General features: G+C 38.3%; 1 protein-coding gene across 11 annotated transcripts in view; it reads right to left on the bottom strand.

The window, feature by feature from the left end:
* Nucleotides 1-24594, bottom strand: part of RASAL2 (RAS protein activator like 2) — a 263171-nt gene that overhangs the window by 45105 nt on the left and 193472 nt on the right. For all 11 annotated transcript variants that reach the window (XM_019729474.3, XM_019729562.3, XM_074322349.2 and 8 more), the window contains one exon: nt 6056-6165. In XM_019729474.3, coding sequence (XP_019585033.1) covers nt 6056-6165 — 110 coding nt within the window. The remainder of the gene's footprint in view (nt 1-6055; nt 6166-24594) is intronic.

The raw sequence follows: 24594 nt of genomic DNA, 5'->3' as shown, positions 1-24594 counted from the left end.
ACATACTATAAAATCTACCCATTTAAAGTGTACAGCTCTCAGTATATTCAGAGGTGTGGAATTACTACCACAATCTAAGCTTAAAACATTTCCATCACTCCAAAAAAGAAACCTCCTGTCCATTAGCAGTCATTCCTCATCTATCAGCTCTATCCTGTACTCCCATTAATCTACTGTCTCTAAAGATTTGTCTATTCTGGACATTTCATATAAATGGAATCACAGTATAGCATCTTTTGTGACTGGCTTCACTCACTTAGCATAACGTTTTCAAGGCTTATCCACGCCACTTCATTCCTTCGTATGGCTAAATAAATATTGCATGGTATGAATGTATCATGTTTTGTTCACCCATTCATCAGCTGATGGACATTTGGGTCCCCACTACTTTTTGGCTTTTATGAATAATGATGCTATGAACATTCATGTACAAGAGTCTGTGGTGACATGTGTTTTCATTTCTCTTGAACACACTTAGGAGTGGAATTACCAGCTGGGATGGTACTGGGGGAACAAAACTGTCAGTATCTGTAGGCCTTTTTGTCTGTGCTGGTTCAGTCTCTCACATTTGCTATGTGATAAATGTGAGCCTGGCTGCTGATCTTCTAGAGCTGGGGGGAAGCTGAGCCTTTCCTGAGTCCAGGGGATGGATGGGGAGACCCACCTCCTTCTTATGTCACACTGCTAGCTGTCTTTGTCATGTCCAACCTTTCCTTCTTCCCAACAGCAGATTCTTCTGTTGGGGGCAAAAATGTACCCAGGTATAACATTTCCAAGCTCCTCTTGTAAATAAAGATGATGATGAGACATAAACAGAGGTCACTGGATGGGGTTAGAGGGAAATCGCTTTAAAGGGAGATAACTTAGCTGGAACACAGGTGCCTTTTATGGGTCCCTGTTTTCTGAAGCCTAAAACCTAGATGCTATGGCTGGAGCCAGAAGCTGTCCTGTGTTCGTAAAGAGATCCTTGATGATCGTAAGGATAGTGGAGGAAAAAGCCCAGAAAGAGCCCTGGCCTCTTAGCCCCGGACTGCCCACCTTCAGACTTCTTTTATATGAGGAAAAATTAATTTTACCTTGTTTAAGCCATCACTATTTTGAGTATGTGTTAATTAGCAGCTGTTTTGAATCCTAAGTGATAGACTTTTCAGCATTTCCTCTTGCAGGAAACTACATCTGATCTTCCTCTAATTTTAAGTAATCTATCATTCAGATTTCTCCTAGTTTCATCAAAGACGGAGTTCATATTTTTGTTTCTTATATTGAGTAACTTTTAAGACAAAAAGCGGAAAAGTTTTTACCTATCAACTTAAAAACTGGGAACTTTAACCTTTCTAATCTTACTTCCTACCTCATCCCTTTACATACCATGAACTATAGTCAGTACTTCTCTTCAAAGTCTGTAATTTCCTACTTTTTGCTTTTCATTATTTCCATTCTGAGGAAAGCTCTCTCCCTGTGTCTATTTCTAAGTTCAAGTTATGCCTGTTCTTTAAGGTTCAACTCACAGGCCATTGCCCTCTATGGTCTTTCCTGATCCACCCAACAGGAAGTAATCTCACCTCACCGATACCATTTCCTTCTGGACATTTCTTTTACTGGACTCCTTGAGGTTTGGGGCTATGTTGTCATTAGTTCTCTATATTCCCCTGTAGCACCTGACTTTCAGATCTCTACACAACTTTCACACATTAAATATGTTACTGTAGATCAAGAAATTAATTTTTTCAGAAATATTAATTACTTGGCAAAAATTCACTTGTTATTCCTATGTCCCACAACTCCACAAAGGAAATTCGGAGTTTAAGAATCATCATAAATTGACCCCCAAACCAACAGGGGTACCAAATTCCATCAGCACCTTCGAGCAGAATGACTTGCAGACCACTCGGTAGACAAACCTGGAGCCATTAGCGTGCTTTTAATCAGGCAAGCCTGTGTGTTAAAACATCCTCTGGTAACCCACACAGAAAAGCTTTCTGATCATATGTAGTAAACCTTGTTTAGGTGAAACTAACTCATTTAAAACTGTTTCTTCACTACCTTGAAGTAGGAACTCAGATTTCATGAGAATAATTTATATTTTTAAAATGTTATGCATGCAGATAAGGTTTGTGGTTATCAAAAACCTTGAGGAAGTCAAAACATGATCACTAGGTCATTATCCTCTGATACCTCGGGATAGAATATTTCCTTCTCTTGATAAAGGGAGAGATAAAGTGATTTGCATAACATCATGATGAGAAATTTAATGAGAAACAGACCCCTGGCTTCCTGAGTTCCGTGTTCTGATCAAGGCTGGCCAGGCAAGCCACACAGAAAAAGAAATGACATGTTGGACCACATGAAATTGTAAAACTTTTATACACCTTAGGGACATGATTTTAAAATATGAGAAAGAGGTTGGGAGAAAATATTAGCCACACACGAGTGCTCACAGTCCCTAATACAGCAGGTCCTCGAGTAACGCCATTTTGCTCAACATCGTGTCATTGTGTCGTCCACGAGATGCTGTAGGAACTTAAATTCTTGTTTATATCAACTAGCCTGTGGTAAAATCTGTTTTGCTATACATTGTTTTGCTTAAAATTGCAGAACCTATCAACACGGGTAAGTGAGGACTTATTGCAATCATAAGGCATTCCTCCAAATCATAAGAAAAAGGACAAAAAGCTTAATAGACAAAGGGGCAAAAGATTGAATAGGCAAGTCATAGAAGAAGAAAACATGTGAGAAAAAGGTTAAGCTTACTGGACATTAGAGAACTACAAATTAAAACAAAAGAATCCCTCTTCCCCCCGCCTTTTCCCCCCCGCCCCGAGAGGCAATATAGCATAAAGGCTAAGAATCTAAGCTTCAGAGCCAGACTTCTTGGATTGGAACCATAGTTCCGCCATTTTCTAAGCTGTGTGACATTGCTCAATTTTTACTAATTTCTCTGTTTTAGTTTTCTCATCTTCAAAATGAGGTCATAAGAGCAAATACCCTATAGGGTTGTTGAGATGATTAAATGAGTTAGTTCACGTGAAATGCTTAGAACAGTGTCTGGCACATAGTATATACTGTATAAGTGTTTATTATTATTATTATTCATCCATCATATTGATAAAATGTAAATGGTTGTTCGAAAAATAAAAGTAATCTTAATTTGTTGGCAGAAATGGAAATTAATACAGTTTTTATGAAGGACATTTTGATAAGTGCATACTTCATAGCTAGTAGTTCTACTTCAGAAATGTGACCCAATCACATAGGGACAAAAAGGTTCATGTTCCACAATGCTCATTATATCTCTATTTTGTGCCAAAAAGGGGTAAACAATTTAAATATCAATCAACAGAGAGGTGAAGTTTGTATGTTACAAATAGCTGTAGCATACTAAGGCGGCAGCTGTTAAAGAGTGATATAGTTTACATATATTGACATATAAAGGTGTCCAAAATATTTATACTAAAAAGCAAGTCACAAAGTAGTATGTATAATATGATCCCACTTATACGACAACAAGCAAAACATACATATGTGTGCATTTATGTATGGAATTTTAAAGAGGTTTAAAAATATACGAATTGTTATTAAAGTTATTTATATGGGAAGGTAGGAAAGGTGAAGAGGGACTTGAGTTTTTTACGCTGTACTCATGTACTGAAACTTAAAAACAAAACAAAAACAAAGACATATGCATATTTTACTGTACAATTTAAAACCTGAAAAAAGGGCTGCTTACTAGGTTTACCTAGCGTTTCCATAGATTTTCTATAAGAATAGAAATGTTTTGGCTACTTAGATTTAGACACTACCTACCATTTTGGAGGAAATGGCCTGACTTGAGGATTTGATGTATATGACCCAAGAAAACCAGGGATCTTTAAAATCTTTAGGCACACCTATAAGGGTACCAATTCAAAAAACTGAGTTGATTAGTATCTTGTACCTTAACTCTAGTTATCGGTGTCTTCAGATGATCTGAAGGCAAAAGAGCCTATTTTTAAAAAAAATTGTAATACATCTCAAACTCTAGTGAGCACATCCCTATACAAGAAGAATAAAGTTTTTGAAAATTTTTTGTATAGGAAACCTCTATGATTCAGACGGATTCTAAAAATAAAAAAGGGTTGTCTAATATCTGGGATTTACTAGCGCCTTTTTATTATGCTGTATTCAAGACAGAAAAATACTGCTATTGATTGAAGCAGAACAGCATGGAAGGTGCATATAATGAATTTCGGTCCTTGGAAAAGGCTGAAAATGTGCTAACTACATAATAGCAATGTAAGAGACTAAGAACATATAATCTCTTGGTAATTGAATCTGAGGATTCCTTTATGCTACCTGAAGCAAAATGGAATAGGAGAGAGAGGACTTGGAAAGTGAGAGAGTCACATTTAGTGCAAGCTTAAAATACAAAGTACACCCGTAAAAACTATCTCCTTGTCTGCCACGGTCACACATGATGCTGCTGTCGGAACAATCTGGCTATTGCATTGGGAGTGTTTTAGTTGCTGCACAACATGCATCCTTGTTCTTAAACACCAGTATTCTGGGGGGAAAAATGTGTCATTCCATTTTATTGAAACTTATTTAGAAACTGCTTTGAATTCTTAACAATGATGAAAAGTTGCAGAATAACAGGAATCTAAGGAAAAGATATCAGAAGAAAAAAGATCATTTTTTTTTATGATGACTTTAAAACAAAGAGGTATAAAAGAAATAATGCACAATACAATTACACTGCAAATTGGATAGATTTGCAAGTTTCACAGAGCACCTCTAATGTGTTTTAGGGATAAGAAGAGCTGATAAAGCAGTAGTTTCTTATCAACTCAGTATGGAGGACAAGGTACTTCATCTACAAAATAAGGAGAGTAATTCTTCCTGGCAAATCTATAATTTGCCATTACAGAGATTATAATCTATATTTCCGTGTTTAGCATTTAGGCAACTGAAAGTAATGGACTTGGTGAAAGAAAAAAACCCCAAGTATAAAAAAGAGTATCAAATATGACAGGCAAACATGAGTTCAAATCCAAGCTTACTAGCGTGTGTGACCTTGGGCAAGTTTCTCAATCTCTTTGGCCTTAGTTTCCTCGTCTGTAAAATGAGGATAGTAATAGTAGTATCTGGGGTTGTAATACATGAGAAAGTACATTAAAAATGCTTGGCACAATACATCAACTGCAATTGAAAAATAAAAAATTATTAAAAAAATAAAAATACTTGGCACATAGTAAGGACTCAATAAATACTGGTGATGTGTCAAGATACAAAAAGTACTATTCATTTCCTAAATTGTATTTACTAATTATGGAAACATGAAGTATTAAAAATGTGTCCGTCCTAGCACACCTTCACTGATTTTAGAAGGTTGTTATCTCAGCAAGCTTTGTATTTGATGTTTACTCAAGGTGGCAGTCTTAACCATTGAAACCCAGGCTTCCTTTTCATACGTGTCTTCCAGGTGGCACTGCAAACCAATGGCTGATTCCACATGCAGTGCACAAAGAACAATGTAGCAGCAAAGAGCATGGACTCTGGAGCCCAATCGCCTGAGTTCAAATACCATTTTTTGCTATTTATTAAGCTGTATGACCTTAGGCAACTTTACTCAACCTCTCTGTGCCTCAGATTCTTCATCTATAAAATGGTGGTAACAATAATACTTATCTTATAGGGTTACTGTAAAGATTAAACAAGACATAGTGTCTGAAGCATCTAGTACAGTCTCAAAAAATGTTAGCTATCATCATCTCACATAGACATTCTACAAAAGAAAGATGCACCTCTGACCGCCAGAACTTGGTTCTATAGAAAAAGCACAACTGATTCTTAAATTAGTTCTTAGATATCCACACACTCTCCGATACTATCAGATTCTTAAACTGGCTGGGTATTTGAGCCAACATTTTGAACCTTGCCTCAATATGAGCAAGACAAAAAGGTCAATTTTGTATTGGATCAGTCCAACTGTCATTGATGCAAAGTTGGAGAAGATCAATGCCTTATCGAAACCCCCTGTAAAACTGCTTTGTCTGTTTTAAGCAATTTAACTTCCTACCTGTCATCTGTATTGCGAAGGGATGGAAGCCGAAAGCTCGTGTTCCTGTCAAGCTTTGACTGGCTTTTTGTCCTCTTGATGGAGCCTTTCAGGCGCTTGCTGAAGAACCCCTAGAATGAAAAGGCAGAAGGTGGGAGAGAGAACCAAAAGGGAACCTTGCTTTCTCCTTACTCTTCTGCACTGACTTTGCCAACCGTATTCAGATTTTTATAACACAGATCAGAAACAGGCTCCAGCTTTTAATTTTTTAATTTGTAAATAATAGTTGCTTGAAACCACCCGGTAATGTGATGAAAAATTTTTCTTCTTTTGTGAAAATTGGGATAAACTTTTTGATAGCGCTTGATTTCTTTTCTTAAACACTTTCTATACTAGGTATGGTAGATAAATTTCTAACTGTAATAATAGATTTTAAAAACAACGAAATAGAGAAAAATATACTCCTTTCTGTGAAGATGGTGCCAGCAATTTCAACAGAAATAGCATCCAGTGATTTCCTGAACTCAGTTAAGGAAAAGAGAACACCATGTACAAAGGCCTTGAGTTGAGAGGTACTGGTGCATTGGACAAATCAACAAAAAAGCTGAATAATTAGTACAAAGGAATGTGCTGGTGGTCTCGAAAGTATTAACATTTGGTCTATATCAACTTGGGTATGATATTTGTAAAGTTAAGTTTAAATAGAAACTATTTAAAAATGAAACAGGTATCATTTATGAAACCATTGAAGCTTCAGAAGAACAAAGTCCTTTATAGTTTTTGGCCCCTGCTTGTCTCCTGCCATTTGCCACCGAACCATCTAGAATTCCTCGAACATCTTCCTCCTCTTAGCACCTGGCAAATAATGGGCTTTCAATAAAAGTTTGTTGAATGAAAGAATAAATGCAAGAATGAATGAAGATGATCACTGCTTTCAAGAAATAATTCTATTGTTGGCAGAGGGAAGGACATCTTATAGAAACATTGTGAAATGCCTTAGCAAATGTGGGAATTCAAAAACTATTCTGGCGCATGGAAAACGACTCTAATCACCTTGAGATGATCATTATGTTCTAAGAAGCTGTGTCCAGTAAACACTTCTATAAGGAAGAGAAGGAAATACTGGGCAACGTCAGCACGTCGAGTCTTTTATATTCTTTCAGTTAGCATCAAAGCCCACTGTTTGGGGGTGAAGACTGCATTAATCAGGGTAAGCTAGGTTATGCTTATCTAATAGCCCCACAGTCTTAGTGGCATAAAGCCTGTTGTACGTCTATAAGGAGGTCAACTAAGGGAGATGGGGGCCTGGCTTTATGCTGTCCCCAGTCACGGACTTTGACTAAGAGAAGTTCCGTCTGGGTGCTTCTGTAGTTGCTGCAGCAGAATAAAGGAAATGTGACAAATTATGTACTAGTTCATAAAGCTTCACGTCACATTCGCGTTTCATTAGACAAAAAAGGTCATAGGACCACATTTAATTTTAATGTAAAAGATGTACAATCATATCATGTATCCAGAAGAGAACTGGAACTATTTGGTGAACAGTGGAGAGGACTATTACAGTGCTTTTTTATGCCGAGTGTTTTGTAAACACACAGGCATTGCTCCTTTCATTGGGAAAAAATGGAAACAAACTTATTTAAATCAGAAATAGAACTATATTGCTGCTTAAAGAAAAATGCGTATGTTATTTCTTGTTGTTCTTGTAGCCCAAAGAATAAGGGTAAAAACTAGAAAGTACTACCCAGACATAATTCCCTAGTCTGCTCTATTTTTTTTTATAGGTGTATAGAGATTTATTGGAGGGAAGAATATGAGGTGATTTTTTAAAGTACTGTGTTTCACAGAGACAGGCATTTGTCTGGTCTCCTGTACAATCTTAATATCATTAAGGAAGGTCACTGCCGTTTGTTCTCCAAGGCAAAGACTTTATTTACTACTTTCTATGATTCAATCAAGATGAGTCACATTTGCTCAGAAATGTCGTCAGCAAACCAGACCTAAGTTTATAGAATTCTATTAGGATCATTTACAGTTGGTTCAAAAACCACTGGCCTAAGTTGAGATCCAGCCCAAGGACCTGAGCGAATACCATATATAAATACATTCCTAACAAAAATACAGTCAAGCATTTGACGGAGAATGCACCAGTGGATGTTCACTCATAGAGGCTTTCAACTCTGCTTTTTGTGGCATTTAATCCATTGATTTCATCAATACTTATTTTATGGCTATTTGTTATGAAGTACTGTACCAGGTATTGTAAGGGAATGAAAACAAACACAAACTCCACCTTCAAGGAACTTGTAGTTTAATTAATGAGATTTAAAACTAACATAAATATGTATGACACATGTTCTTAATGCCTGGCATATTTAATCACAAAATAAAAGTTAGCTATCCTATTTCTTTGAATATAGCACACTACTGATTGTAAGTCACACCATTTTTTTATGTCCACTAAGGAAAAGGCTGCCAATTAAACTAACACAATGCTTTATCACTTAGATTTTTTATTTTGTATTAAAGGAGAAGTTTTTTAAAAAAGCTTATTCAGGCAGTTTTTGTCAGATATCACATGTGTATGCATAAAAAGATTATTTGTAAAATAAATTGGTTAAGGTATTCCCAACGCTTCTTCATTTTTCTGAACTACTTTTTGACTCAGAATTGTTCATATTTCCCACATAGCCTCATCCTGTATTCTTTTAAGAATGTTGATAACATAATGTATCTGAAAAGAGTAATCTACAGAGATGTTAAAAAGTGAAAACTGTGCATCTTAGAATTGATGAAACATGGTATTATTTTAGAGAGGTGCATAGGAATGATTTCAGGGATTCAGAGAAAGAAGAGGTCACATCATCTGGAGAAATAAGGGGAAGTTGTATAGAAGAAGTGGAATATACTAGATCCAACAGGGCAGACAGGATTTGGGTCTGAGGGTAGCGAGTTCCAAGGGTGTTGTATAAAGTACAGCATGAGAAATGGCACAGAGGTAAGAACACACAGGGTATATATTAAGTAGATTTGGTCTGGATGGTGTATGATTAGAAGCAGCAAAAACCAAGATTGCAAAGGTGGTTTTACCATCTATTAATGTATTATTGTCGCTCAGATTGGGCCTTAGACTTTCAAGGGAAGGTATACTGCTGTATCTCAATATCTACCAGAGTGTCTAAACCTTAGTCAGTGCTCAATAAATATCTTATAACTATACACATGAAATTATAGTTGTTTTAGAATACAGATAAGGGAAAGTTTAAGACCACCCAGAGTGGTCAGTGATATTTCACGGAGACAGAAGAACACAACATTCTGTTTTGGTCTTCTTGATATGACTGAAATGTGGTTTCCACTTGAGAATACTGTTTAGCTTACAGCCCTGTTTGACAGAAGGTTTTTCACTCTCCCCTGACTCCCAATATTCGGTGGCAGTCAGGAAGAGGCTCTGGATTTTCCCAGCTTACCATGACAGCATCCAAACCATTATTCCCTAAAATAACGGTTTGGAGCAAAGCATATCCTTTGAGGTTCACATCTTGATTTAGCATCCTTTATCATTCTTTGCTGTTATCATGCAGTAATCTCTCTTTTACTTTCCTTTATTCATTAAAGATTTTAACCCCTAGCTTGCAATATTTCTCTCTCTTAACTCTTAACACCATACTAGTAAACAACCAGGTAGTGATCCAGCTAATCTCCCAGCTTCACAATTCCTTGATTCCAATCATCCTTATCCTCCTCTCCAGCATCCACTCCTAGCCACACCCTAAATCTTATCATTCAGAGAACCTCCACCTCAGACGTCTTAAACAGTAACATTCTTCTTTCTGACTTTTCTTCCTGGTCATGTACCTCTTTCTCCCAGTACAGACGCAGAAACCTCTAGTCTCTTGACCGCCCCATTTTCTCCCTGTCCCTGTTTTCTTCTCTGTCCAACCTGGATTTCATGGCCAGTCATCTGAAGCTATTCAGTCACCAACAACCTCCATTCTCTCAATGATCAGCTATCTGCAATCGAAACTGGATCAATGTTTAAATTCTGGTCCCAGGATCCAGTTGTTCAGAAAGACCACAGAGCTGAACAGACTGATGCCACTAAAAATTCATGGTCTCCAAGCGAGGCTTGGCTTCTATACCTTTGTCCCAGACCAACTGTGCGCTGAGCCTTCCAGCAACATTACTCCCTCTGGGAAACCTCAGAGTACAGGGCAAGCCCGTGTGCCCACTGCCCCCTTCTGAGCAATTCCTTGTGTAACTTTACTAACAATTGTCACCCCAATAAACTTTAATTAAAATCAAAATAAAAAAATTAAAGAAAATAATAAAATAAAATAAAATAATGGAACGGGTAACTGCAAGCATTCACTGAAAATGAAACTAGGCTGAGAGACTACTGAATAAGCTAAGTGGAATCATGATTTTTCCTCCCAGAAACTACTACAAAAAAAGGAAGGGAAGGAAACTTGAAATAAGTTCCACAGTAGCAGGAATTTGGGGCTGCTTTGTTCAGTGATGTATGCCAGGGCCTACAGTGATACCTGGCACATCGGACGCATTCCATAAACACCTGTTGACTGAACGAATATACTGAAGGCTTCCTGGGTAGAAAGCACTGGCCAGGTGCTTTCCAATATGTAATACCATTTAATCAACGTGAGGATTCCACAATGCAAGTATTCAGGAACTTGCTTTAGGTAATGCTCTTAACGAGGAGTTAGGATTTCAACCCAGGATAGTGCTAGTACTTAAAATTTCATTCATTCATATATTTACTGAGCATCTATTATTTACCAGGTACTCAAGGAACTTGAGACATGCTTATATACTAGTGGAACAAGACAGACAATACACAGAGAACACAGTGAATTAGTAAAAGACAAGCACTAGAGAACAATAGAGCCTCGGGTTGGGAACATCAAGTGGTCATGGTAGGCCTTATGGAGAAAGATGACACTGAGTAGAGGCTTGAAGGAAGTGAGTCAGCCTGCAGATACCAGAAGGGAAAAGCATTCCAGGCAACAGGAAGGAGTAGGCTGGGCAAAGGCTTTAAGGCAGAAGCAGGCCCAGTATGTTCAGACAGAGCCGAGAAGTCAGTGTGGCTGGACTGGAGAAGGCAGTGGGAAGGCTTGCGGGACATGAGGTCAGAGAGTAGCAGGTGGCTCTGATCCCAGCAGTGGGGTGGGGGGTGCAGACCCTTCCTGTAGGCCACTGCAAGGACCTCACCTTTTACTTGGATTTCTAAGGAAATCAACAAGGAAAGACAAGCCGATTCAAAGCAGTCACAAATAAGCATTTGCTTTTGGGAGAAAAATACTTTTAGCTCTGAAAATAGAAATGTGTACTGATTTAATATGGTTTGGAGCAAGAACATGCAATCCACGAACAGCACTTTCTTTATCGCCAGAAGATCACAGACGGCCTCTGACTTTCCCCAGGTCACACAGCTGCTAAGTGGCAGAGCAGAATTTCAAGCCCTGGCAGCCTGACTCTGGAACCCTTGTTTCATAACCACTACACTATACTAACTCTCCACATCCTAATTCCTCTTTATATACTCTACGCACTATAGTATAATGTGTGCTCTACTTAATTTCTACACATGTATTATAGAATGATATACCACAAAGAGGTAAGAAATGCAGTATGACAATTCAAAAACATGAGGGAAGAAAAGAAAACAAAAAACCACTAGTGGAACAACGTACGTAGCAAAATTTGTCTCTAGGACTCCTACTATATCATTAAACTAAAGTCAAGTTGCAACTCGATTGAAATTGTTTTTCTATGTAACTGATTCTATGTAACTGTAACTGGTCACTGAATCAGTGGTCCAAATATAAAGTTTTAAACTAGATGGATACCAACTGGAAGATGCTTCCTCTCTCTCACAGGAAGTTATAGTGTCTGTGTCTTATGTCAGTGTGAAGGGTAAATGGTGGTCCTACAGGCATACTCTAGAAATCCAAGAGCATAAATGGAAACAAAAGACTACAAATGAACGGATTTCATCCTCCTAATTGACGCCAACCTAATCTGAAAGAATACTAATAAAACCCTGAAAACAAATCCTACCTCCTCCAATTCTCCTTTGACATGCTGGGGCTACCATGTACAATTTTTAAAAAATAGTAAAAAGCTCATCATCTTAAACAACTACATTGTTGCAGCAATTGATACAACTAAAATGACTTACTTTAATTAGCCGGTACTCACTATTTTCTGTCAAAATAAGGCTTAAAATTAGCAACTGCCAGTGAAAGAAAGAGCTAAAGTCGTTGGCTTTCTCTGGAGCTTGGTAAATGTGAAGATAACGATGAAAGCCGGTCACCACCTGCAAATTGAAGTAACCCCTGAAGACGGAACTGGGCTATCAGGGCATAGCTGGTATCTGAAATAAAACTGCTGCTACGCAACCACGCTCCGAAGCCTCAGTGGTGTCCTAGCGTTGCTGCTGCTCCCTTAGGACATGGCGAGGTGGAGGCAGAGAAACATGTCATCACCACCGTTCACAGGAACACCACTGATGTGCGACAGAACTCGGCTTTGATCTTGTCAGAGACTTTTTCGTATCGGGGACCACACAAGGAATCAAGCGATTCTAGGCGATTAAGTAATTTCAATGGCAGTTCCTTAGAATGTTGCATGTCTCACACTAAGGAAATGGCACCTTGTCAACTAGAAAGGACTCAGGTGAGGATTGTTTTCATTCTTGCTTTTTAAGTTGTAGTTCAATGAATAAATTAATCTCTGTGTATTTTGCACATTTTATCAGTTCATATTATTATGAATTGTAATTACCCGAGAATAAGGACTATGTCATACATAAATTATTCCCTTCCTTGCTCTTAATATAACTTAGGAGCTTGTAGATGTTCAATAAATGTTGACTTAAATTAACAAAGAAAAAGGAAAAGGAAAGGTAACTGAAAATGCTAAACTCCATTTTCCAGTCATCTTATTTTATTTGCTTTATTTATCTTCCAGTTATTGGAAATCCAAACAGGAAGGGGAACTCTAGGTAACAAGAATAAAACAACAACGGACGCACAGTGCTTTATGGTTAACAAGCAGTTTCAATGTGGGGAATTTCTCCCTTAGTGGAGATTTTGGGGATTTTGGTTAGGTGTTTTATTTTTGTTTTTGTTTTGTTTTTTACAAATTCAAGCATCAAAGGGGGAAAAAATGTTCTGTCATAAATTATAACTGTTTTTCTAGTTCAGCGCTGATCAATCATAACCCTTGGGCGTGGAGCACAGTCATTTGCATTTTTGACCAGCATCCAATGATTTTCTTTTATTAAGCAAAGTAAAACTTTTATAATGAAACTTTTCAACATACAAAAGCATAGAAATCAACATATTAAACACATACCCTTTAATCAGATCTAACCAATGTTAACACATGGATGTTATTAGATTATATTAAAATATAAACGTAAAACATATGTTAGAATATATAACACATAATAATATATTGATATGTTAAGATTTGCTAGGGGGTCAAATGGAAGGTATTTAGCACCTCTCGATCCCTAATATTCTTTGTCTTAGAGATTCATTTTCATTTGATAGAACACTGTTATGTCAGGTTTCTTTTGATTATTACCTTCCTGTTAAATTTTTTCAAATCTTTTACTTTCAACTTCTATAGATTTTGTTTTAAATGTATGTTTTCTTTTAAAACATTAGGTTTATGGAGGTATAATGTACAAAAGGCAAAATTTACTATTTTTAGGTGCAGAGCTTGATGAGTTTGACAAATGTATACTACCACCCACATCCGAGACATAGAACATTACTACTGCCCCAAAGTTATACACATCTTAACAGTTAATTCCTTTCTCCCTCCCTCGACCCCTAAAAACCACTAATCTGATTTGTCCCTATAGTTTTATTTTTTCCAGAATGTTACATAAATGGAATTATGCAGTAGGAGTCTTCTTTCACTTAGCGTATCCTGTTTTTGAAATTTATCCATGTTAGTGTGTGTGTCACTTTTCTGTTCCTTCTTGTTCTACTGTATAGATATTACCAAAATTTGTTTATCCATTTACCAACTGATAGACGTTTGCATTATTTCCAGTTTGGGTCTGTTAAGACTAACTCTGGTTTAAAAAAAATTGTAAACAAGTCTTTACATGAGCATACGGTTTGGGAACCACTGAGTTAAAACCTGTTCTGGAAATTTACAAGTAGCAGTAAGCCTGTTAAGAGGATGTTCATGAGGTGGAGTTGGGGAGAGATCTTGAAAAGGGAAGGAATTTCTGATTTTTTTCCCCTTTATATTTGAAATAATTTTAGATTTACAGAAAATTTGGAAAAAACAGTAAAGAGATTTCCTTTGCCCAGTTTTCTCTAATGTTAACATCTTAAATAAAACTTTACTATAATCATGAAAACTAGGAAATTAACATAGGTGCCACACTGACTGAAATTACAGATCTAATTTATAATTTCACGTTTTCCCACTGTATTAGTTTCCTATTGCTGCTGTAACAAATTACCACAAACACGGTGGCTTAAAAAGTACAAATTTATTGTCTCCTAGTTCCGTAAGTCAGAAGTCCAGTTCAGGTCTCAGCTGGCTAAAATCAAGGTGTCAGCAGGGCTGCACTCCTTTCTGAAGGCTCTAGGGAAGAATCTGCTCCTTGCCTTCTCCAGCCTCTAAAGCCCACTCACATTCCTTGGCTCGTGGTTCCTGTCCTCCATCTTCAAAGCCAGCAATGTTGCCTCTCTCTGAAAGGTTCTCAGTTTTCAAGGCTTCATGTGATAAGATCGGACACACTTGGATAATCTAGGGTACTCTTCCTACCTCAAGATTTTTAGCCTTAATCACATCTGCAAAAGTCTCTTGCCTTGTAAGGAAACGTATTCACAGATTCTGTGTATTAGGATGTGGAATCTTGGGGCACTGTCTGAAGGTGGAGCAAAGCTATAGTGACCACTGACCAAGAACGATGCAGCCAACTCCATTAATTATAACAGAATTTATTGTAGGGCAATTTATGTACAGGAAGATTTGGTCGGAGCGGTGACCCAGCACTCTGTATAGATTATTCTTCACTACTAAACAGTGGTTACAGTACATATTTTATAGCATAGCTGAACTACTAATGATTGACAAGACAATAGGACAAAGAATGCAGTATGGGCCAGGAACCATACCTCCTAGTGGTCTTAGGATGAATAATGGCTTAGAATTGACACCAACACCTAGTTTGGTATTTACCTTGGTTGCTATGCCATCCTGGACATTCACTGACAGGAATTTTTGTGGTTATCTTGTATAAGCTTATAGGACACAGCTAATCACTAACTATGAGGCTTTGGTGCTGGCTGAGGGTCGTTAGGTCAGAGATCTCAGCACCAGAAACACAAAAGCAGGGATACAAAGATGGAGTCAGTTTTGTTCACATCAACATCTATACAGGCATTTTTTGACCTTCCACACATAGTTTCTTATGAGTGGGCATTTAGGTTGTTGCCAGTCTTTGCAATCACAAATAATGCTGCAAGGACTACCTTGTGCATGTCTTTTCATACTGATGGAAGCGTATCTTCAGGGTAGACTGCTAGAAGTGGGATTGCTGGGTCGAAATGATAGTGTATATATGGCTTTGCCAGAATCAAGAGGTGTAGTACCAGTTTGAATTCTGATCAGCAATGTATGAGTGCCAGTTTCCCATAGACTCGCCAACTGAATTTGTTGTCATACTTTATAGATTTTGCTAGCCTAAAAGGTGAAACAGTATGTCTGTACTCTTTTAATTTGCATTTCTCTGATTATAAGTGTTGTTTTGAGTGTTTTTATATGTTCAAGACAATTTTATAGTTTTTGAGAGCAACCTATTATCTTTTTTTTTTTTTAAAGATTTTATTGGGGAAGGGGAACAGGACTTTATTGGGGAACAGTGTGTACTTCCAGGACTTTTTTCAAGTCAAGTTGTTGTCCTTTCAATCTTAGTTGTGGAGGGTTCCGTTTAGCTTCAAGTTGTTGTCCTTTCAGTCTTAGTTGTGGAGGGCACAGCTCAGCTCCAGGTCCAGTTGTCGTTGCTAGTTGCAGGGGCCACAGCCCTCCATCCCTTGCGGGAGTCGAACCGGCAGCCTTGTGGTTGAGAGCCCATGCTCCAACCGAGCCATCCGGGAGCTCAGCGGCAGCTCAGCTCAAGGTGCCATGTTCAATTTTAGTTGCAGGGGGCGATACCCACCATCCCTTGTGGGAGTCGAGGAATCAAACCGGCAACCTTGTGGTTGAGAGCCCACAGCCTTCAGAATTTGGAGCATGGAGCTCTAACCGCCTGAGCCACTGGGCCAGCCCCTACCTATTACCTTTTTTTTTCTCTCAATTTTTCTATTGGGCTTTTGGTCATTTGTTCCTCAATTTTTAATAGTTCTTTATTTATATGTTTTGAATATTTTCTCCCAGTCAGCCAGTTGTGTTTTTACTTTGTTATGATGTTTTCTGCCACACAATCTTTAAAAAACATTTTGCCTCTGGCTTTTCAGTAACTATTACAGAAAGTTTTTTCCTACATTAAGATTAAAGAGGAATTCATCTAAGTTTTCTTTTAGTAGTTGTATGGTTTATTTATTTATCTTTTACATTTAGATCCCTAATCCATTTGGAGTTTACTCTTGTTTAAAATGTGATATACACATCCAATTGTGTCTTTTATTCCAAGCGGCTACTCAGTTGCCCCTACGCTATTTGTTTCGAATACTAACTCCTCAGAAGCCATTTTTGATTTCTATAATAGGAGTTAGCCTCTAACTTCTGATTACCCAAAGCCTTTTGTTTATACTACTGTTTTCCTTTGTCTTGACCAATAATTAGTTCTATTCCTGCTTTATCCCTTACTGAACCTTCACTCCTGAAGGCAAACATTAGAGACCTTATCTCTGTATTTCTTCAATGCTTAGCACATATTGGACTACTTAACATATATTTGTGGAATGCTGATAATGATTAACTTGAATTATTAAGAAAAGTCCAATTCACTCTAGAAGGTAGGGTAAATAGCTGATAAATCGGAGGGGGAACACATCAAAATTATTAGGATAAAATCAAATTTGGTGTTTTAAAGAGGGAGAGTTTAGTATCTGGAGTAGTCACTTCTGTAGGCCACTCAGTTCCTACTGATGAGGTGTATGCTGGTTTTCTTATGACTAGTGGAGACTGCTGATCTTACTCAAATTCACGGAGTGTAAATATTAAGGGAGGTGGTTTTAAGGGATAAAAGAATGAGCAATGATTGGTCAAAACTAAGAAAGAGAATATTCCCCTAAAGTGAGGCTTATCAGTCTAGCGGACAGTCTCCCAGAGGTTATCGTGGAAGTCTGAAAAAGTATCAGGCAATATAATGCGAAAGACATTTTTTCATTGTCAGGGGAGATGGACTAGATGAAGTTAATTGAAATTTTTCCATCTTTCATTTTTAGGACTCTAAGAATAACAGCATCACAGATGGAAGTGCGCTTTGTCGCCTATTACTTATTTTAAAAAATAAAATTCTTACTGCCTCTGGTGAAACAAAATGCACCTAAAACCCACATTATGGAAATGGCGGTAAGCGAACGGTACCAAGTAAAACAATATACATTATTCTTTACTAATGTCTATCATGAAAAAGATTTTATTAGGCATACTTGCATAATAACCTCTAGAGGCTATTTCCTAATTATATTGCTTCTAATCCTGTAAACATTTCATTCCATTATACATTTAGGCCTAAAAATACTAACAAATTGGTCCTTAGTATATATAGTACCTTTGTATCTGCAAACCCCCGAGGACCTTAAAGTGGTTGTGTAGTATTTCATAAAAGGCATCATGGGCCTTCCAGGAGGTCAAACAGTTTGCTCTTGGCCACACGAGTGACATGCTAGCTGAACAGACATTCAAAAATATGGTTCTTACCACTTCTTTGCCATTTCTAGGTACAAATTCTTAAATGCTAAAATATGAAATCCTTCTCCTGATACTCTGGCAGAACTCAAAGGACAGGTGACACACAGGCCCTAATGATGTGGTCAGAAGAGTGCAGAGCCCTTTTCACCTGCAGGCAGCTCATCTGAATGGGGACGTGCTCCTGAGGGACAGTGGTCTCACTGAGTAACAGATGAGTCCAGGTAGCTCAGGACAGATATCAAGTTTTGACCTTCGCTTTTACCGGATGTACTCGTACTGTGTTTTTTTCATTTAACTTATAAAGCCTCGAGAGGCTGACCACATCCATTCCCGCACATCCAATTATTCATTAGTGAGAAGCAAACTAAGATAGTTCTCATGAGTCACCCTATCGTTAATCTCTCAGGATTTCCACAGGAGAAAAATTATTTCTTTACACTGTCCACCCTTCATTCTATTTTACTTAACAGATTAACGTAGACCCTTTGCAAAAATAGTACCAATGTTGATTAACTTAAAACAATCAACGAATGATGAAGATGCTACAGCCTACGAGGCTCAAGTCTTTCGATGTACGTACCTGGGTAATCACGAGTGCCACCTACATATTAAGTGAGTTTTCATAAACACATTAGAAAAAAGAAATGGTCAGTTCTGATCTTCTAGAAGTGTGGTTCCTAAATTGTCTTGACCATGTATCAAATGAGTAAAATATGGATGCTGTGCATTCCTAAAATTGTTCACCTATAAAATATAAGAATGTTCTGATGTATAATTACAAAACATTCAAAAACAAAATTTTTAAAAGAGTGAACTTTTAAAAAATCAAACATTTATTATTTTCTTTCTGCAATACAAACGGATTGTGCTGTGTACCCTCTCAGGTGCATATATCCCATTCTAGAGCCCACCAGCTAGAATATCACAGGCCAGGGAAGGCACCTATATAAATAATGAGCCTACAATACAATAATGTTAGTACAATGATGGATAAATGCACACTCCTGTGGAAGGACAAAGAAGGTCAAGGCTAACGTTGCCTACAAGAGGTAGGGAAACACTGGAGCTGAGTTTTAAAGGATGAGAATTAATTTAGGAAGCACAGAAGGTTGTCTTTCTAGGCAGAAATGTGCAAAGATACCTGAGAAAACTTGTTTGGAGAACTCTAAGTTGGGAGTCTTAGAGAGCTGGTGGGGAGGACGCTACTGGGTATTAGGAAATGAGACTGGACCAGACAATGAAAGACTTTCTGTATCAAGTTAACTTTGGTTTTTATCATCCTGTAAAACATGAGTTACACTCAAAAGCTTTCAGCAGTTGACTGATGCTTTTTGAAGGCAAAGGAAGCTTGGTCTAAAGACATTCAAATGAGGGGAAGGAGGAAGGGAGAGAAAGAGGAGAACAGAAAGAACCCTGTGTGCAAGGCAAATACAGCGGGACAAAACCTGGTGCTGTCCGTGGGCGTGGGACCACAGGGAGCTACTGAAATACCTTCAGCAAGGGCGAGTCAGGGGATGATCAGGTCCAGGGTTTACAGAGACCACTCTGGCCGCAGCGTGAAGGGTAAGGGAGAGGGAGGAACTGGAGGCCAGGGGATGAGTTCAAGTCCCTACTAAAGTACTAGATGGGGCCAGCGACCTATTTGGAGAGTCTCAGTGCAAAATGCAAGGCCCTTGTGCAAAAGGCAGGAAAACAGTGCCACTAAAGATACTAAAACAGAAAACTTTTCCTTTCTTCAGCAGTCTCTCTCTCCACCTGCCATGGTATTTTTAATTTGCTATTTAATGTCATGGTCCCTCAGGCACCAGGGCAAGTACAGACCTTCATACTTGGGCCCCAGCCTGTGACTCACTATGTGGGTGGCCCACTGGCTGCCAGGTCGCTCCTCCCCAGCCACCAAATCCATGTGCCATGCCTTGGCCTCGGGCAGGGAAGTTAAGCCAGGCTTCTTCCCTTTCCACGGCTGTCACTGCAACTCACCGGGTACCTAGATTGGGGATAGGCAAGAGGCTTGCCCGAACTGAGCTGTGGCCTCTGGTCACCTGCCAGATACCAGTGAAGCTGACAGGCAGAGGCAAGGATGGCCCTGCCAAGCCCTTCTCTGAGACTCCACAGGTTGCACAGCCTGCCCCCCATCTTTCTTATGCCTGAGCACTGGTCCTTGTCAGGGTCGGAGAGTGACAGCTGTGGCTGGGTGAGGCAGAGGGTGGAGGCTGGCTGGGGTCCCAGGGGAAGGGATGGGGCTAGTGTAGAATCCACCCCAGGGAGGCAGCAGGAGGTGGGGCCGTGCCTTGGCTCCAAGTTTGTGAACATGTTAATTGTTCCGTTGGACTTCACTGAAAAAACACAAATCCAAAGATGAGTCATTGAGAATTCTGAGGTGGCTACCGGAGTATTACACTCCCGGCACTGGTCTCATGCTCATGAAGCCAGGCCTGGTACTGGTTCAGGGGAAGACTAACAGGCACTGATGATTCAAGTTAGTAAGTGGCAGCGGGGCTGGGAAAGAGCGAATGGATGAATCTGAAGCGAGGCAAAGAAGAGCTGATGACTGAATTTGGGAGGAAAGAGAATAAAATATGATGGCTCTTAGGTTTTTGGCTCTGGGCACTGAAGAAATCTGTAGTATTATCAAGTTATAAGTTCAGGGGGAAAACAGTCTGTGGGAAAAACGTAAGTGAATACAGTTTGGGGCGAGCTGAATATAAATTACTATGGGACATCAGAACTAAGTGTTAATAGAATAGAGAGGACTGTTTATAAGGAGATTCTCCAGAACAACATTGCTCTCTATTTTCTGATGTGTTGGTCATTAATTTCATTGCTATTCAATAATAAAAAGATCTTTCTAATATGAAAATCTCAGCATTATCCCATTAAATCAGCCCGCATATAAAACATCTTACAAGAATACTGAGGCAGAGGTGGACTATATACAAAATGAAAAAGGTCAAGCAGTTTATTTAATAGACATGAACTTATGAAAGAGATTATAAAGTATACTATGTAAGATAGGAATAACTCTTCGGGTGGGAAAACTCGCAAAAATTAAAAAATCTTCCATATATATAACTGTCATAATTTGCTTTTTTCTTTTAAAACCACATGTCATGCTTCCTATGGCTATATGTTTGAATAAACATGTATGGAACTATGTTCCTTATTAACAGGCAAAATTATGGTAGTTTGCGTAAAAATACAAATACGCAAAGTGTCAGTAATGAGCATCTAAAATAAAACGACAGTAAATAAGCAGCCAATATATAATGAAATGCATTTTGTTATAGTTTTCCCTCATCAAATATATTTTATTTAACCCAATATATCCAAAATACGATTTCAATTTGCAATCAATAATAAGAAGTATTCAGACATCTTCTTTTTTCCCCAAGTTTTCTTTTAAATAGCTTTAACATATAGTTCACATACCATCAAATTCTCCCTTTTCAAGTATACAATTTAGTGGTTGTTGAATATTCAAAAGGTTGTACAACGGTCACCACAGCCTAATGCCAGAACATTTTCATCATTCCCAAAATATACTCTACCTATTAGCAGTCACAACCCCCTCAACCTCTGGTAACCATCAATCTACTTTCTTTCTCTATGGATTTGCCTATTCTGGACATTTCATATAAATAAAATCATACAATATGAGGCCTGTTGTGTCTGGCTTCATTCATTTAGCATAATGTTTTCGAGGTTCATCCATGTTTTAGCAATGTATCAATACTTCACTCTTTTTAAGGTGGAATAATACTCCACTATATGGACAGACCACATTTTATATGTCCGTCCTTCATCCAATGGACATTTGGGTTGTGTCTACTTCTTAGCTATCACAAATAATGCTGCTATGAATAGTCATGTACAGGATTTTGTGTGAATACGTGTTTTTTATTTTATTTGTATGCTGTATCATGTGGTAACTCTACGTTTAACCTTTTGAGGAGCTGTCAGTCTGTTTTCTAAAGTGTTTGCATCATTTTACATTCCCTCCAGCAACACGTTAGGGATCTAATTTTTCCATATCCTTGCCAACACTTATTATTGTCTCTCTTTTTGATTATAGCCATCCTGGTGTATATGAAGCGGTAGGTATTCACTATGGCTTTGACTTGCATTTCCCTAATGACTCATGATGTTGAACATCTTTTCATATTTGTATTGGCCATTTGTATACCTTCTTTGGAGAAATGTCTATTTGAATCCTTTTGGAGCCTTTTCTTTTCACAGCTACCTCAACAGTAGGACAAAAAAATTGTAGCGATATTTTAACCAAATAATCCCCTTGGAATGAAGTTCGTTTAAAATGAAATTAGTAGATGGTTAATATAAGACAAACAAAACATTTAAAAATCCAGTGGAATGGTACTGGCACTAGTTATAGAATTCAAGGGCCTGATGGTAGGAAGACACCTCAGGGGTATTACAGATCACCGGCAATGCTTGTACCTTGCTGAGTATAGGTATAGCTGAGAAGTACAAAAATACCTTTCTGGAAAGCTAATCCTAGCAAAATCAAGAAGTTGGCAGGGTTTCCTTTCTATATCCGTAGCTTTCGAACATCTGTGGAAGAGGCGAGCATCTGATACCAGTTCTACTTAGTGGCTAATTATATGCTCCCTTAAGTGGGCACTATCCTTTCAAAACGTTTCTCTCCAACAGTGAAAGGAAAGGTGTTAAGCCTCTACTAGCCCATTAAAGCAGAAGAAAAATATCTGTGCTTTGAAGAAGAGGGGCTTCTACTACACTCCCCAGAAGAATGAGCTGTAAGTGAGCTCATCCCGTCCTCTCTCTCCAACAGCCCTCATCTCCTGGGTAGGATCAGTTGGAATATCCACTAGTTAGCAATGCTGCAAACCTATTTCTAAGAATAGCCACAGATTGAAAAGGGTTTCTGTCATTCTTTGATTCTTTCAAGTTTAGAATCTTGGCAATATTCCCTGCCATGTACTTTCCTCCAGGTTTTTGCTATCGCCTTTCCCCCCCTTAAGGGGTCATATCTAATCTTAGTACTTTTTACCCTGCTCCAAATTTTATATTTTCTAGGATATTTATCATTAAAAGATTTTAAAATTACACCCATTCTGATTACAAAATGATTTAAAGGTATAGTTAATATTTAATATTTTCAGACTATAACTTTTCTCTTCTGACATCCTTATCTTTATTACATTATTTTTACTTCTGGTAGTAATATTTTCACAGATGTATAATATGAATATATATTCATATATTAATATTCATACATATTTGAATATAAATATACCCTTTATTAAATGAGGTATCACTGCAGGGTGATCCTATTATAGATTTTAACTCCATGTAGATGGTCAGTAAAGAGAAAGAGGAAAGATGGATATAGAATATTTAAGCAGTAGAGGACTTTTAAGTGTCCTGAAATATGATAGCAATGAGAATACAAAAATTGAAATAGTATTGTGCCATGAATTCAGATTTATTATTTCACCCCTAATACTGAGATTCTTAGGCTGGCCAGAGGTCACCATGCCACAAATAAGGCAAGGATTCTGTAACTGTGGACTGGTCATCTGAACTGCCTGTGGCAAATCCTTAGAAGGGCAACTAATATACACGCAGCAGCTGGTTTGTGAACAAGAGCAGGCCACTGAGACAATGCCAGGTACTGTCTCAGTTTCTTACGCAAACTTGAAAGGACAGAAGAAAGCACTGATGTCTACAGGGAAGACACTGACTAAAATGAGTTCCTAATATTTCAACCAATCGTGTAGATGAAGAGTTCTCAACCCTGGCTGCAGGTTAGAATCTTCTGGGAAGTTTTAAAAAATATATACAGAGGATTAGGTTCTAGTCCAGAGATTTTGATTTAACTGGTTAGAAGTGGAGCCCAGGCGGGCATTGGTATTTTCTTTTTTTTAAGTTCCTTAGGTGGTTATCGGGCATAGCCAGAGTGGTAAACACTGGTTTGGACGATGAACACTTTCTGGTCTCTATTAAGTGGGCATGAAGCTTGGTGTCTCTTTTGAACTTAGAAAAACAAAGATCTCGTTGAGGATCTTATTGATCTTATTGAGGATTCTATTCGAAACAGAGACCAATACCCACTGAGCCTGATATCTTGATACTTGAGAAAAGATGTAACATTTCTTTTGACACATGAACTTAGTCTACATTTATTACTCCAAAGCTTCATTCCTCCTAAAAACGATCCACAGCTTTCATCTTTTGCCAGTCCTGTATCTAGGATGTATAGCTGATCAGGAACGCTCAGGTGTCACTGTGACAAGAACGCAGGGAGGCTTACACAGAAATAGTCAGCTACTGCGTTAGTTCAACTCTGCTTCTGGTTGTCTTGGCGTATATTTCAGGGCCTGAATTCTTTCAGAGCCAAGCTCAAAGCTAATACAAACGAAGCAGCTGTGGCTGCATTGTGTTATATTCACACGGAAGGCCAAGTCAGACCACTGTGTTATGGAAATGAGAACACAAAGCCGAGCACCTGGCCCGGAACACAAGCAGCTTTCTTTTAGCCAAAACCAAACTGAGGGCTCGTCTAAGGAGACGTGATATAAAAAGCATAAATATCTACAGTCACTTTATAAGTAGGATATGAAAGAAAGAAGGCTGTTCCAAAAACTCAGGCAACATGAAACAAATACACC

This window comes from Rhinolophus sinicus, chromosome 11 (assembly GCF_057876585.1).
Source record: "Rhinolophus sinicus isolate RSI-liver-muscle chromosome 11, RSI-T2T, whole genome shotgun sequence".
Taxonomy (NCBI): domain Eukaryota; kingdom Metazoa; phylum Chordata; class Mammalia; order Chiroptera; family Rhinolophidae; genus Rhinolophus; species Rhinolophus sinicus.
This window is presented reverse-complemented; position numbering and strand designations above follow the sequence as displayed.